The 17,031-nt window shown below is 38.9% G+C and overlaps 1 protein-coding gene across 3 annotated transcripts in view; it reads right to left on the minus strand.

Annotated features, from left to right (window-relative positions):
- The window catches only part of LOC122558716 (solute carrier family 66 member 2), a 74,398-nt gene that overhangs the window by 51,996 nt on the left and 5,371 nt on the right, over positions 1–17,031 (minus strand). For all 3 annotated transcript variants that reach the window (XM_087995751.1, XM_087995750.1, XM_087995748.1), the window contains exon 3: positions 10,185–10,318. In XM_087995751.1, coding sequence (XP_087851877.1) covers positions 10,185–10,318 — 134 coding nt within the window. The remainder of the gene's footprint in view (positions 1–10,184; positions 10,319–17,031) is intronic.

Here is a 17,031-nt window from a genome sequence, read left to right on the forward strand (position 1 = left end):
AGTCAAGGAGTCATAGAGATGTACAGCATGGAAACAGCATGGTCCAACTCATCTATGCCAACCAGATATCCTAACCTAATCCAGTCCCATTTGCCAGCACACGGCCCATATCCCTCCAAACCCTTCCTATTTATGTACCCATCCAGATGCCTTGTAAATGCTGCAGTTGTACCAGCCTCCAATACTTTCTTTCGCAGCTCATTGTGCACCATCTGCGTGAAAAAGTTGCCCCTTAGATCCATTTTATATCTTCCCCCTCTCACCCTAAACCTATGGCTTCCAATTTTGGACCCCTCCAATCCCAGGGAAAAGACTTTCTCTACTTATCCTGTCCATGCCCCTTATGATTTTATAAACCTCTATAAGTTCACCCCTCAGCCTCCGGTGTTCCAGCTTGATTGGAAAATATAGAGAAATGTGGCATACAGGGAGACAGTAATGTAGTGGTGTTTTCAGTGGATGAGTAATCCAAAGGCTGATCGAGAAATAAATTCAAAAATCAGATGACACCAGGTTATAGTCCAACGGGTTTATTTGAAAACACTAGGTTTCAGAGCACTGCTCCTTCATCAGGTGTTAGTGAGAGAGAGGAAGACTTTAGACGCAGAACTTATAAAGAAAAGATCAAAGGATCATACAACTCATGCGGATGAATTGAACACACTTAAGATGTCTCTTAAATCTTTAATCAGTTAGAATGGAGGTGCAGGTTTTGATTGATTGATATGCAAATCCCAGAATTTCTTTCCAGTCACTGTTCTGAGACAATTTGCAGATTTGTGTTTGCATATACATCCTATTATGTTCAAAAAACACACTGTCAGTCAATGTGGCATTTTATAAACTCCTACTTTGGAAATAAAACCAGGTGAAGACACAGACAGACTCCAAACAAGACCTCAGGCCTAAAATACATTGTCTGACCAGAGGTGTCACCTCCTTTATTTTCATAACATAGAACATAGAACATTACAGCGCAGTACAGGCGCTTCAGCCCTTGATGTTGCGCTGACCTGTGGAACCAATCTGAATTCAATCTATCCTACACTATTCCATTTTCATTCATATGTTTATCCAATGACCATTTAAATTCCCCTAAAGTCGGCGAATAGAAAATTCCTGTTCTATTAACCTTTGTGGCAACTTTCAGGAATCTATGTACATGGACACCGATATCTCTCCGCTCATCTACACTACCAAGAATCTTATCATTTGCCAGTACTCTTTATTCCTGTTGCTCCTTCCCAAGTAAATCACCTCACACTCTTTCGCATTAAACTCTATTTGCCACCTCTCAGCCAGCTCTGCAGCTTATCTATGTCCCTCTGTAAACTGCACCATCCTTTGGTATTATCCACAACTCCACCAATCTTAGTGTCATCCACAAATTTACTAACACATCCTTCTATGCTCTCAACGAGGTTATTTATAAAAATGACAAACAGCAGTGGCCCCTTAACAGATTCTTGTGATATATCATTAGTAACTGAACTCCACAATGAACATTTCCCATCAACCACCACCCTCTGTCTTCTTTCAGCTAGCCAATTTCTGATCCAACCTGCTAAATCACCCTCAATCCCATGCCTCAGTATTTTGTGCAATAGCCTACCATGGGGAAACTTATCAAACGCCTTAATGAAATCCATAAACACCACATCAACCTATTTGGTCACCTTCTTAAAGAACTCAATAAGATTTGTGAGGCAAGACCTACCCTTCACAAAACTGTGTTCACTATCCTGAATCAATTTATTCCTTTCTAGACGATGATAAATCCTATCTCTTATAACCCTTTTTCAACTTTTTACCCACAACCAAAGTAGGGCTCACTGGTCTATAATTATTAGAGTTGTCTCTTCTCCCCTTCTTATCTTCCAGACTTCTGGCACTATTCCTGTAGAAAATGATGACATAAAGATCAAAGCCAAAGGCTCTGCAATCTCCTCTCTGGCTTCCCAGAGAATCCTAGGATAAATCTCATCCAGCCCAGGGACTTATCTATTTTCACACTTTACAGAATTGCTAAAACCTCCTCCTTGTGAACCTCAATCCCATCTCATCTAATTGCCTGTATCTCAGTATTCTCCTCAACAACATTGTCTTTTCACAGTGTGAATACTGACGAAAAATATTCATTTAACACTTCCCTTATCTGCTCGGACTCCACGCACAACTTCCCACTACTGTCCTTGATTGGCTGTAATCTCATTCTAGTCATTCTTTTATTCCTGACATACCTATAGAAAGCTTCAGGGTTTTCCTTGATCCTATCTGCCAATGACTTCTCATGTCCTCTCCTGGCTCTTCTTAGCTCTTTCTTTAGGTCCTTCCTGGCTGACTTGCAACTCTCAAGCACCCTAACTGTGCCTTCACATCTTATCCTAACATAAGCCTTCTTTTCTTCCTCTTGACAAGAGATTGAACTTCTTTAATGAAGAAGTTGTCACCATAATTTGTCTCAGGACAGTGACTGGAAAGAAATTCTGGGATTTGCGTATCAATCAATCAAAATCTTTACCTCCATTCTGAGTGATTAAAGATTTAAAAACCATCTTATGTGTGTTCAATTCATCCGCATGAGTTGTATGACCTTTTGATCGTTTCCTTATAAGTTCTGTGTCTAAGATCTTCCACTCTCAATAATACCTGATGAAGGAGCAGTGCTCCAAAAGCTAGTGTTTTCAAATAAATTCGTTGGACTATAACCTGGGATTGTCTGATTTTTGACCTTGTCCAACACAGTCCAACATCGACACTTCCACATCATGATCGAGAATTAGGCAGAGAAAGATGATTGCAGAGTCCTACAGCAGAGCCAACCCGAGGGGCTGAATTGTCTATTCATGCTTCTAGTCCTTATGTTATCAGCTCCAGTGGCTGTGGAAAGAGGAGGCCAAATCAATGTCAGCAACACATGCCTAGCAGGAGCAGATGTTTATTGGAGGCCCGGCTGTCAAGTGACAGTTTAGCAATTGCATGGAAAATGCCTAGGCAAGGAGCCATGCTTCACATCAAAGCCATAGGTTCAACATCTACCTTTCTTTGTTCAGCAGTTTGGTCAATTCCTAACATATGAGGAATGTTTGAGGACTCTGGGTTTATACTCGATGGGGTTTAGCAGGATGAGGGGTAATCCAATTGAAATATGCAGAACATTGAATGGCCTGGACAGAGTGGATGTTGGGAAGATATTTCCATTGGTAGGAGAGACTAGGACCTGAGGGCATAGCCTTAGAGTAAAGGGAAGACCTTTTAGGACGGAGATAAGGAGAAACTTCTCGAGCCAGAGAGAGGTGAATCTATGGAATTCATTGCCATAGAAGTCTGTGGAGACCAGATCATTAAGACTGAGATAGACAGGTTCTTGAGTATCAAGGGTTACTGAAGGAAAGTGGGAGAAAGGCATTGAGAAACTTATCAGCCATGATTGAATGGCAGAGCAGACTCAATGGACTGAATGGCGTAATTTCTGCTCCTATGTCTAATGGTCTTATGGTTTAATTAGATTTTGCAAGCTGTTACAATCTTTAGTCTCCCTCAATCTTTTATCCCATTACTCCTGCTCCCATTACAATTCAATCTTCTGGGGTCAACGCCTCACTGCATTCTGTCATCATGACCAAATCCTTTAAAAGTATAATTCAAGGTGTCAGGGCGAAGATGTTACTGTTCCAATGCTTCATCAGTGCCCTATTGCAGTCTGCTCCAGGCTATAAAGGAATGTTAGGAAGTGCTCTACATGATTAATGAAAACCTCTAGAGGAAGCAGCTTGAAGAAATGAATTTGTGCAACATGTACCTGCTGGCTTGCCACAGTCATGCGATATCTATCTCTACTGTCAATGCTTGTATTATAGTCTATGGCACTAAACAACATGTTATTTGAAACATGATGCCAGAAAGGTGATGATGTGATTGAATAAATTTTGAGGGCTGTGAGTTATCTACTGGAAAAAGAAAAACAGTGACAAATAATGAAAGCCAAAGCCTGCAACGTTGAAATGCTGGCTGAGTCAGATTGCTGTGAATTTTCCATTTCCCAATTCTATGATAATGAAAGAGGATATGAGACAAAATTGGAATTTATTTCAGTCTCAGTGGAAAAAATATGAAACAGCTACAAATTTAAATACAAACCCTGAAAAAATACTTGGAGCATCCTGTTATCAATGCTGGGGAAAGTGCTACTGCTGTATTGAACTCCAAACTTCAATGAGGAGCAGAGAATCCAAACAGGAAAGAGTTTGAAGGCTTGGAAGACATATTTTGAATCCTCTATTATTAAAACCAGGGGACTGCTCCTTCCACAAAGAGAGAGAGAGAGAGAGAGAGAGTAGTTTAACCTGAGGGTCACCACACTTCAGGTAAAGGGAGAGGTTGAGAAGGAGGAACCTTCGTGGTAACCTTAGTCTGTATGAAGTTAAAAATCACACAACTCCAGGTTATAGTCCAACAGATTTATTTGGGAGCACTAGCTTTCAGAGCGCTGTTCCTTCATCAGGTGATTGTGGAGAATCTGATGATGGAGCAGCACTCTGAAAGCTAGTGCTTCCAAATAAACCTGTCGGACTATAAACTGGTGTTGTGTGACTTTTAACTTTGTACACCGCAGTCCAACACCAGAACCTCCAAATCATCAGTCTGTATGGGAAGTAAAGCCACATTGTTGGTATCACTCTGCATTACAAACCAGTTGTCTAGCCAAATGAGCTAACTGATCTGCAAAGCCTCTGAAATGCTATTTGTGAATGGTATGTGTCCAATAGGGGCATGCTCAGGAGGTAAGGCAGAGAAATGATCAGTAATGATGGCACTGACACATTCAGCTGAATTCTGACAGTCTTGCTGAGTGAATGATGATCTCATGAAAGATAGAATTGTCACAGGTATAAGAGATTGTTAATGCAAACTGAATTACTCCATACTCAGATTGGAAGAAGCTCATGTACAGTGTCTTTGTTTGTGAGCATTTTAATCAATGCCTGTTTTGGAGAAGTGAAGAGACTGTTGACCACAAGGCTCTTTAAAGCATCTTCCTTAAACCATTTCAAACTGCTCCAAACATCTGCAAATAATGTTACTTCTTTTGCAGAGATATCATATGGATATGATGTGGAGGTGCTGGGATTGGATTGGAGTGAGGAAAGTCAGAAGTCACATGACACCAGGTTATAGTTCAACAGGCTCATTTGAAATCACAAACTTTTGGAGTATTCCTCTTTTGTCAGGTGAAGTGGAGAGGACTGCCCAGGCACAGAATATGTAGGCGGAGAGACATTGGCAAGATAATTCCAGGTAATTAAGAGTGTCAACTAGGAGAAAGTGAGGACTGCAGATGCTGGAGATCAAAGCTGAAAAATGTGTTGCTGGAAAAACGTAGCAGGTCAGGCAGCATGCAAGGAGCAGGAGAATCAACGATTCGGGCATAAGCCTGAAGAAGGGCTTATGCCCGAATCGTTGATTCTCCTGCTCCTTGGATGCTGCCTGACCTGCTGCGCTTTTCCTGCAACACATTTTTCAGCTCAATTAAGAATGTCAACAGATAAGTACAAATAGTGGAGTTTTGACAGGGGGAATAACAAATCTTTGCAGGTGATGAAAAGTGTCAAATGGTGTGAGTAAAGTATCAGCAGCTGAGTAACAAATGAAGGGATGACCTATGAACAAATTAATTAGGCAGAGAGATAATTATAAAATATCAAAAATGAGATGGTGCGAGAGATGAACCCAAGTGGCTGGAACAACATGATAGGTATCAGAGTCACATGCCTAGGGTTTAACCAAAGTAATAAGTAACCAAGAACTGTACAAACAAATTAAAGTGGGGAGATGATTACAAGTTATCAAGGTAATGGTATCAAAACAGAGCAGTAAGGAAGATTTTACAAACACAGACAGTGTGAGGTTACATGTAGTGTGTTCTGAACCCACGATCATGATTGAGGCTGTCCACTTGAGTACAGAACTTGGCTATCAGTATCTGCTCTGTGATTCCACATTCTTGCGTATCTCAAAGGCTGCCTTGGAGGATACTTACTTGAAGATTGGAGGCTGAATGTTCTTAACCGCCAATGTATTCCCTGATTAGAAGGGAACACTCCTGCCTGGCAATTACTGCGCAGTGTCCATTCATCTAATCACCCGGACATGAAATATAAGCAAGGGAAACAGATGTACATGCTTTCAAAAGCAGACCTCCTCATGAAGAAAGTTAATGATGTGAAGACATTGCGAAATCTTCTGGTTTCAATGAAAAGAAACAGCTTGACATGCTTTGGATAGCATCAAGCCAGCAGAGACGTTGAATCCAAGACACAAATGTTTTGCTCAAATCAAGAAACCTTTGCCACAAAATGCAACTCTCCAAATGCTGCAGAAAGAAGCACCAAGGACACTGTTGCTATAAGAGAGCGTTAAACATATGGAGATGAACTGATAGACTAGGTTGGGATCTTGTACGGAGGAAATAAAGTCATTGTCCTGATATCTTGAATGATTTCCGTGCAAGCCATCACAGAATTGAATTTACTCTCAGGAAGGCAAGTGCTTTACTGGCCAAACATGAGCATTGAGATTAAGGACCACATCAGTCACTGCATTGAGTGTAATGAATACGATATCAAAATTATGTGGTGAATGAATTTGGCGTGGCACGATGGCTCAGTGGTTTGATTCCAGCCTTGTGTGGCATTTGCACATTCTCCCTGTGGCTGCATGGGTTTTCTCCAGGTGCTCTGGTTTCCTCCCACAGTCCAAAGATGTGCAAGTCAGATTAGTTGTCCATGCTAAATTGCGCTAAGTGTTAGGTGCATTAGTCAGAGGGAGATGGGTCTGTGTGGGTAATTCTTCGGAGGGTTGGTGTTGACTTGTTGGGCCAAATTGCCTGTTTCCACACTGTAGGGAATCTAAGCAAACTAAAAATCCACTCAGGATGTGCCACACCCAGACAGAAGATGGATGAAGCTTGGCGAGGATTTTTTAACACTCACATGAACTGGTTATCTTGTCACTATCAAGCATTATTCTGACTACAGGGCATTAGACCTGCTACTAGTGAGACTCTAGAATGCTGGAAAGCATACTTCAGTTGTTGTGGCATTCCAGACATGGTGGTGAGTCATAATGGCCTTCAATTCACAAATGTAGAATTCAGGTGCTTCTTGAAGAAATGGAAAATTGAACGCCACACATAAACTCAGCACTGTTAAATAGAAAGACTGAGACAGCACTGAAAATTGGAAAAGGATCACGAAGAAATAAAGGATAATAGACTTCTGCAAGGCAATCCTAAAGTGGAGATGCATACCTACTGAAGGCATGGAATGTAGGAATGACATTCCACAGCAAACTACTCTTCCAATAGTGAAAAATATTACCGAAATCAGAAGTAATAATAGTGACAAAATCAGGATGAGAATGACAGAAAACCAAAGTTGACTGCTAAAACTGCTAAATTATTGCTGAGCCTGAAAGCTGCAGAGCCAGTCAGAGTATAATCATTCAACACTCTCTACAAAAGTAAGCTTATGCGAGAACCTTTTAGAGCAGCTGTGTGTAAGTGAATGAAACAATATATCGTCATAACTGTAGACATATATGTACAACTAGAGAAGCTGTTCCTTAACTGCTGGCAGCTGATCAAGGAGATATGATCTCTCCATATGCATTGAGTCCAGTTTCAGAGCTCCAGCAACACCCAACATCAGAAATAGATTACATACAGCAACCTACCATGGCAACAGCAGTTGCCAGAAGAACAAGATTCCTCCAAGTTTCTGATGAACAGCCCAAGATAATGCAACCTGCTCAACTGAAAGATTATGCATGCATTGCATATGTAGACACTTATGAAAGTGAGGATGACTAGAATCAAATCACAGTTTTGTGAACAAATTATTATTTTCCAAGTAGCTGCAAATGGTAATGCATGCATTTTTTTATGAAGAGGTGAATGCTTGAAGAAATGAATTTGTCCACAGTGAACTTGGTGGCTTGCTGTAGTCACGTGACATCTGCAGTAAGTGCTTACACTTAGGTTTGTGGCAATCATTAAACAAATTGCTTGAAACAGACACAGATGTATCATCATAAGCGACAGGATATCACACTCAGCAGCCTGGTCGCATCTCAGCTGCTGATGTCAAGTTCCTGTCAAGCTAAAGTGGTAAGAAAAGAATTAAATGTTTATGAGAACATGAATCTGACATGATATAAAATTCACTTTGCAAATGTAAATATTGCACAATATATTGTTGCCACATTATTTATGAATGCTCCATAATGCTTTATAGGCACTTGAACAGTCAAAGATTCAACTGTATTGGCATGCCTCATACTTGGCACTCATTGATGACTGCAGGTGAATGTTGGACTGTAGAAGACAATGTTGTGCATTTATGATTAGTCTTTATCTAATGTTTATGTATCAGTTCTGCAGACACTTTATTCTATGTAACAAGAAGCAGGTTAAAATGTAAGATTTTGGCAAGACATACAGAGTCGGAGGCTGAGGGGTGACCTTTTAGAGGTTTACAAAATTATGAGGGGCATGAATAGGGTAAATAGGCAAAGTCTTTTCCCTGGGGTCGGAGAGTCCAGAACAAGAGGGCATAGGTTTAGGGTGAGAGGAGAAAGATATAAAAGAGACCTACGGGGCAACTTTTTCACGCAGAGGGTGGTACGTGTATGGAATGAGCTCCCAGTGGAAGTGGTGGAGGCTGGTACAATTGCAACATTTAAGAGGCATTTGGATGTGTATATGAGTAGGAAGGGTTTGGAGGAATATGGGCCGGGTGCTAGCAGGTGGGACTAGATTGGATTGGGATATCTGGTCGGCATGGATGGATTGGACCGAAGGGTCTGTTTCCATGCTGTACATTTCTATGACTATGACTCTATGCAGAGAGAATGTGAGGAAGAACTTTCTTATGCAACAGGTAGCAATGGCCTGGAGCTCTTACCTTTGAGGGTGGCAGAGCAGAAACAACCAATGATTTTCATAAGGACCTAAATAATTTAATGCTGTTGGTTTGCTAACCTAGATTATGATATATGCACTTTACCTGTGAAGCACATAATCCATTGATAATTTAAATATAAAATAGAAGGCAATCCCACTTTGTTTTTGCAGCTCAGTGATAATGTAAATAGAATAGCTTCTTTGTAAATTAATTAGATAGATGCTATAAATTTTTTAATTGCTTTCAGATTAATTAACTTCGCTGATTTAATTCTGCCTTTGGTAACATGGTTATAGTGCATCCAGTGACAATGCATTTTATGGTGGAACAGTAGAACAGATGCCAAGCTGACTATCATTTACAACTTAAAAGCAAAATACATTTAAATTCTTTTTTTGAGTTGCATAGAAAATTAGATTTTCTTTCATCCAGATATTTATCTACCACTAACATTTTATAAATTATTTCCAGGTAGCTACCTTCATCCAATTCAATATTAGTACAGTTCAAATGTATGCACATTGACTAGATCATAGTAATGTTATTTCATCTCATTTGTTTTTGTAATAAAAATACTTAAAATGCAATCAAAAACTTTAGAAATAAACTCAATAAAATTTCATACACAGACCATACGTTTTCAATAAATAATGATTATGTTTTACTGAATAAACAATCATGCTAGTGTTTGCAAAGGCAAGCAAATCTAACATTCTATGAGTACAAACTGTTATCATTTCAAATTGATCATTTTTAGATCACACCACTTATGCCATTGAAAGTTTTCTAATCTTCGTAAGTAGCAGGGACATTCTTTTGGCTTCAATCCATTCTATCAAATGTTGCAAGAAATCTGTCTAAATTATCTTTTGCTGCAGACCTCAACAGCTAAAATGAAGTTTAGCAAATGATATGCCTGTTCTATCTGCCATGTCTGTATAAAGTGTGAGAAGAACTAACTTTCTGAGTACAATGTCAAAGGTCCAGAATTTTGATATTTCAGCATAAAGTCTGGTTTTGTGTGAATCTTTTGTGCAATTCTGAAAAAAGGTAAAGGTTTCAGCTCTAGAGTCAAACACGTTTCACAACAAAAGTGAATTAATACGAATGAGCATTTACTGTCTTTTGCCAACTTAAAAATTATCTCAGCTTCTCTTTGTAATCCCAAATGACAAACATATATTGTAATACATAACAGTATCCATACATGAATGTACAAACCTGTAAAAAGGTGTCTACTGGTGCTCATTCTGGATGAACTCTGTACAGTGCAACACAAGTGTAGCAAGGCCAGCATAGTGATTATTAAGACAATGCTCTGCCACAGGAGCGTTAATTCGAAATGTTTCCCAAACCTGCATAAATAATAATAATGCTAAAGGAAATCCACATGTATCATACAAAGTGTTTAAAATGATTAACATAAAATGACAGAATTATATATAAATATAAAACACCTTAATGGTGAATTGAATTTGTCAGGATAAAATAAAACAGAGTTCCAAAGGAGACTCAAACTGAACTCAAAATGTTAACCTATTTTTCTCTCTACAGATCAGCTGAGTTTCTCCAGCTGCATTAATTTTATTTTAGATTTCCAGCATCTGCAGGATTTAACTTTCATAAAAACAGACAGTCCTGCCTTTGTTCAATTAGCTGACGTCAGGTTGCTCTGTGTTACTGTATGACAGCTAGCCACAAGACACCTTTGTATAAAAGGGAAATACTTAACTGGACTCCGATTTCTATTTGACAATCCCAACTCAAACAGTGAACTGATATCAAACAAAAGCAATCATATTCAGCCAAGATACTCCATGTTGTTGAATAACCTAATAAATTCCTGTTAAAACCTGAATAGCTTCTTGGAGAAATATTGGAGAATATTCAATAAGATGTAAACCATACTCCAGCAACAAGTCAAAACTGGCAGGAAAAAATGTCAAAGCATTAAATAGTTTGTAAAATGTGGGAAACATTACAGCGTATGTGTTTTTTTTGTTTTACCAACTACATCCACATTTTTAAAAAAGAGTCACAGCAACAGGAATCATAAAACAAACTTTTCTTTTTATCTTTCTTTGACAGGTTAAATAACAGCACTAAATTCAAGGTTGACATTCCAGTGCTGTATTGAAGGAGTGATGTGAGAGATGCTGTCTTATGGGTGTAATGTTAACTCGAGTGCCCCACTTGCCTACTCGGGTAAAAAATTGCCTGACATACTTTAAAAAACAGCAGGGGAGTTATCTGATGTCCCGGTCAATATTTATCCTTTAATCACTGTCACAAAAATAACAGTCTGTTTGGCCGTTATCACAATGCTTTTGAGTGAGTTTGCTGTGTGCATGTTAGCTGACAAGTTTTCTATGTTGTTTCTCTGCCTTTGAAGGATTTGTGCTGTCTAGTGGTCATGACAAGCCCTACATAACTACAAGTCTTTCATTTCTCTTTCACAGCACTGCTATCCTATAACTCACAACTGCAATTTATAATGTACTAATGTTTTAATTTCAAAGAAAAAAATTGTGATATGGAAGGGAGCAAACATATTAAACAACATCAATTCTTGACTTTCACAATAGAGTAAATCAGTTGCTTTATTATTACATTATTTACAAAGAAATTGGAACTAATTGTTATCAGAATGTCGAAATGGGATATCACTTTTATTTGTATACTGCAGTCGAGTATTAAGTAACAATCTATCAGTTTACCAGCTACACTGGGAGCAGAAACTTGTACATTCAATGAAGCTCCAGCACAACATGATTATTTCTAATCTTGGGAACTAGATGACATAACTTGATGATAGTGACTGTCTTTGAGAAAAATCACAAAAATCTTAAATTTAATACTGACTTAAACTGTAAAATCATCCAGATCTCTTCATAAAATCTAGGCTAGCTTGTATTTAGCATGTAACTACAATTCGTTATCAGGGGCTTTTTCAGCCTTATGTATAAACCAACTCTCTACTCAGGAGACAGCAACAGTTAGTTCATTATTTACCTTGGTTGAACTAACTTTACTGGCTAGAAGCTCTGATTCATCTTTGTAAAAGCTTAGTTAGTATACATGGTTTTGTTAAGTGGATAAAGTCAGTAACTTGTTGCTGAGCTCAGCTGGTTTGAGCCTGGGAATTTGGTGAGTAAGGGAATTTAGTATATTGAAGAAGGAGGTGCAGTGTAAACAACTGGCAGATTAAGACTAAAATAATTAAGCAGCAATTAGAACTAACACGTTAATAGCTGGTAAGAGGAGCACAACTTCAGGAACTTCAAAAAGCACAAAAGGAGAGAGAGTGCCATACAAAGGGAGCAAGAGGAGGAGTGAGAGCAAGAGATGAAGAAAGAGTGAGATCTATCAGAATTTTGTCGACATCACTACTTGAATAGTGGAATGTCTCAGAGAAACAGATAAGTGATTTGTTGAGGAATATTTCACTTGTTTTTTTACACAAATCCTCTAATCTCTTGAGTAATTGCAAAAACTGAAAAGCACAAAAATGACCAATTGACTGAATATGAAGTGGAGGGCTCTGTGCACAAATGGCTAAATTAACTCACAACCTTTAGGATTGGTGTCATAATCATGTTGGTGTAGGCAAACAGAATTTTGGTTCAAATCCTTAAGTGGATGGTCCACAATCTCTGGTCATTCTCATTGGCCTCAACTGAGGATGTTGAATTAATTTAATATCTTTCATCTTAATTTCTAAGACTTTTCCTTTTCTATATGACTTATTTATTTTCTCTTGGTAATACTTTTCCTCTGTTTCTCTGGTGAAAAAGGTGCTGCCACTTTTGTCACATTCCTTTAAGTAGCCCAGTCTTCCTTATAGATACCATTCAGCTCCCCCTGCACTTGGGGCATTTCTTTGATCTACACCTTGAATGGCCTAAAGTGATCAATGAAGTTGAAACCCACTGTCTTAGTGTTTTGGTGGGCTTTTGGGAAAATGATGATGTTGTCTTGAGGTCGACCAAACTGCGTCAGAATGTTTCCTTGAGTGTAGATCGATTGTGGGCCCTGATCTCCAACCAAGTAGCATATTGGATTGCCTATTCCCATGTGAGGTCCTCCCTCGATTGAAGGAAGTCTGATAATTTTTCATTGCTGACAACTTCTATGATACGATCTCTAATTAATTTGACCTTTACAGGCTCCAGTGCTGTTAAAACCCTGCCAATTGGTATAAATCTGTCCAAAACACCTCAATCAATTCCTCCTGTTACTGAGATTGTTATTTGAACCTCATTCGTTCCATGTTAAGATTTGTCTTTGGTCTTAAGTCCATATCAAAAACCTTCATCTTCTGTAATGCATTCTTCAAAGCTTTGTGATACTGGAATGATGAATGAATGAATGACGTATTGTCACCTATATCTAGGGGGGGATACAGTTCTGTCGCTACAATCATTTTGAGATAAAAAAGAATAAGAAGCAAGTATGTAAATGGAGTTCATCTTCATTGGCCAGGCTCCAGGACTTCTGCAAAGTCCCTTTTCCGGGTCTACCACAGCCAAAGCCCCTGCTCCAGGCACCAACACCAACATAGTCGATGACCAGCAGCTGCTGAAAAAGTCCCCCCTCCAGGTCTATGCAACCAAGAATCTCCACTCTGCCATTGCTGCAACCAATACTCTGCCACCATTCCAGGGCCTATGAGTCAGGAGTCACCACCAACACCACTCCGGCCAACTTGACTCCAGTGAAGCATCCACAAAGACGAAAGACAGAACATCATCTGCTGTTGGACCTAGAGTACATAAAAATGTGCTGAATCGGTGCCTTTGCTCATTTGTATTATGAGCCTGACACAGTTCTGTCGTACTGGATTTGCAACTTCTAGAGTTCCCAATTCTGGTCTCATTGTGACCCTTCATGTTTTCAAATGGCAGTGGCAATGGCAATGTCCCTGCTATAGCTGCCATCCCAATCATCTGTTGTGCCACACTGACCTAGGTGAGTTCTTAGATTTGCTCGATCTTTTATTCAAAGTCTTCTGATCAGTGTACAAAATTAAAAATCATACAATTTGGTCACCAGATGAAGGAGCAGCGCTCCGAAAGCTAGTGCTTCCAATTAAACCTGTTGGACTATAATCTGTGTTGTGTGATTTTTAACTTTGTATACCCCAGTCCAACATCGGCATCTCCAATTCTGATCAGTGTGTTAGCTTACCAGATCCTTCCTCATCTGTGGCTCTGGCTTCAAAGTCTTCTAAGTTTCATACCTGCCTTTGAAGTCTTCCTGCTAAGTTGCCTTTTATTCAAAGTCTCCCAAGGTTCTATCTGGCCTTCAAATATTCTGAAATTTTCTGCTTTACACTTGAAGTTTTCTGAGGTTCTTTCCTGGTCTTTGGAGTATTCCAGTTTACCTGCTGTGCCTTGTGTGTTATAAGTTGACTTCAGATCCTAGCTCTGGAGGTTTCCTTACTATTGCCACACTTGACACCTCGCTTTCGCAATACAGAACAACCTCGGTTATCTGAACATCACTTATCTGAATTTTGGATTATCCGAACAAGATCTAAAGGTCCCGTAAAAATGTTACATCAATGAGGTGTTACTGATACTGGAGTGACGATCGTGATTGGGAAACCTGAGTGCATCAGCAAGGAGGGTGATGAGTTGACTGCAACAGCATGTGGGATTTTAAATGGTCTAATGTTTATGGAGTGGGGCGGGGGTTGTGGTTGGAAGGGTGGTCAGAAGAGCATTTCAGTCATCAAATAAGATTGCAAATGAATGGATAGGATTTCACTTGATCTGAAATGGTGAGAGTTTTGTCAGAATTGCAATGAGAATTTTGAGTGATTGGTTTCAATTTGAAAGCTGGCGAATGAAATGAAATCAGGATGAGTGCGGAGTTTGTGTTGGGTGATGAAAAGGCTGGTTTTGGTATTCAGTGTTTTAATTACAGGAAATTATGACCAAGCAAAATTGCCAAAAATATCCATATTTACTATATTGTAATTTATTTTAAGATTGTAAGTATTTAAAATGAAAAGTTACTTCATGTTAGATATCATTATTTTGACACTTTTACCTGCTGTGAGGCATAATGTTGCGTCTAAAGATGTATTGTCCAAGATTGATAAAACTAACCCCAAAAATATACATTTAATAGATGCCTCATTTGACCGACCTCCACCTCAATGAATTTAATTTACACAAAAAGTGATTTTATTTGAAAAATATTATGAATTTTTAAGCAATGTCCAGTGTATGTACACATTTTATCAATTAAATGAAATAAAAACTCTGTATGTAATTATGTTCAGTACGACTTTGTTTGTTTACGATCAGATCAGTTATCCGAACAATCAGTTATCCGAACAAAATATGTCCCGCCTGTCTCATTCGGATATTTGAGGTTATTCTGCACTGAAGTTTACTTTGCTGCCGCTGTGTCTTATTTAATGACATCACTGTAAGCAGAGTTCTTCTTAATAATTCTGGGCTGTGGCTTTCAATACATAAATTGTTAGCAAAAGCTAGTTTCACTAGTCTATAACTCATCTGGGCCTTTATCGTCTCTAGTTAATCTTTATATTAGATTAAGATTTTTCCATTCTCTTCAGTACTGCAACAGGCTTTATTTACTTCTATGTGGTGTAGATTGTTGAATATAGCTAGCTAGCATAATGTCCAGGACCTCTCTCTTTACATGTTTCTCTTCTCTCTCGTCTGATCTCTTTTGCTGATCTGCTCTGCTGCTCTCAGAGAAACATCATCGGTTATATTACCAGCATCTTCATATTCCACTATACTACAATTTAATTATAGTAAAATATCTGAGGGCACATTCATAGAATTATTATCAAAGCCGTTTTGACGCTGAGCCCCATTAGGAAATGTTAAGGTGGCCTTTGCCAAAGAGTTAATGCTAAAGGCAGAAAGAAAGTTGATCAGGCTAGAGAGAGAATTCCAGAGCATTGGAAGCTGAAGATACAGCAGTGCAACTGTTAAACTTGAGGATTCTCAAAAGGCTTGACTTTGAGGAGTGCAGGTATCTCACAGAACAGTAACATTGAACGAAATTACACATATAGAGAGCAAAGGTCATTTCCCCCACAAAGGCTGTACTTTGTGATTTTTCCTGAGAGTTTTTATTGGTTTACAGGGGCTCTTTTTTCATTCTCACAACACATTAATTCAGTGATGAAGCAACTTATTGGTGTTACCTTCTGTACTTGTGTCACATATGGAGTATTTTGACTCACATAGAAACAGAATTAGAATAATTCATCAATATCTTCAATAATGAATCCTCCATTGACAACACAAAGGAAAGCACACTTCTATAATTACAAATCCTTACCTTTGTCAAACTGCAAAATTACAGCTAATGTATTTCTATTGCATCTGCACCACACTGGAACTTGTAGGCAGTTGCTTCCCTGTACATTGCATCTTTGATCTTAACCTCAAATTTACCAATTGACACCATATTCATAAAAATAGCATCCACTATGTTTTTCCCCACATAAAGGAGTGGATAAAATAGACATGGAGCAGATGTTTCCTCTTGTGGGACATTCTAAGATGAGAGGTCATTGTCTGAACATAAGAGGTAGCAAATTTAAAACAGAGTTGAGGAGAAACTACTTAGAGTCATAGAGTCATAGAAATGTACAGCATGGAAACAGACGCCACTATGTTCATAAGTTCATAAGTAAAATATAGGAGCAGAATTATAGCAGCATTCAACCCATCGAGTCTGTTCCACCATTCGATCTTGACTGATATGCTCCTCGCCCCAATTTTTCTGCCTTCTCTCCATATCCCTTCAACCCATTACCAATTAAAAATCTAACTCCTCCTTAAATTTACTCACTGTCCCAGCATCCACCACACTTTAGGATAGCGAATTCCACAGATTCACAACCCTTTGGGAGAGTTGATTGAGTTTTTTGAAGAAGTAACAAAGAGGATTGATGGGGACAGAGCGGTAGATGTAATCTATGTGGACTTCAGTAAGGCGTTCGACAAGATTCCCCATGGGACACTGGTTAGCAAGGTTCGATCTCATGGAATACAGGGAGAACTAGCCATTTGGA

The sequence above is a fragment of the Chiloscyllium plagiosum genome, unplaced genomic scaffold, assembly GCF_037043375.1.
Source record: "Chiloscyllium plagiosum isolate Xiang-an unplaced genomic scaffold, Cpla_swu_hap1 HiC_scaffold_17, whole genome shotgun sequence".
NCBI classification, from domain to species: Eukaryota; Metazoa; Chordata; class Chondrichthyes; order Orectolobiformes; family Hemiscylliidae; genus Chiloscyllium; species Chiloscyllium plagiosum.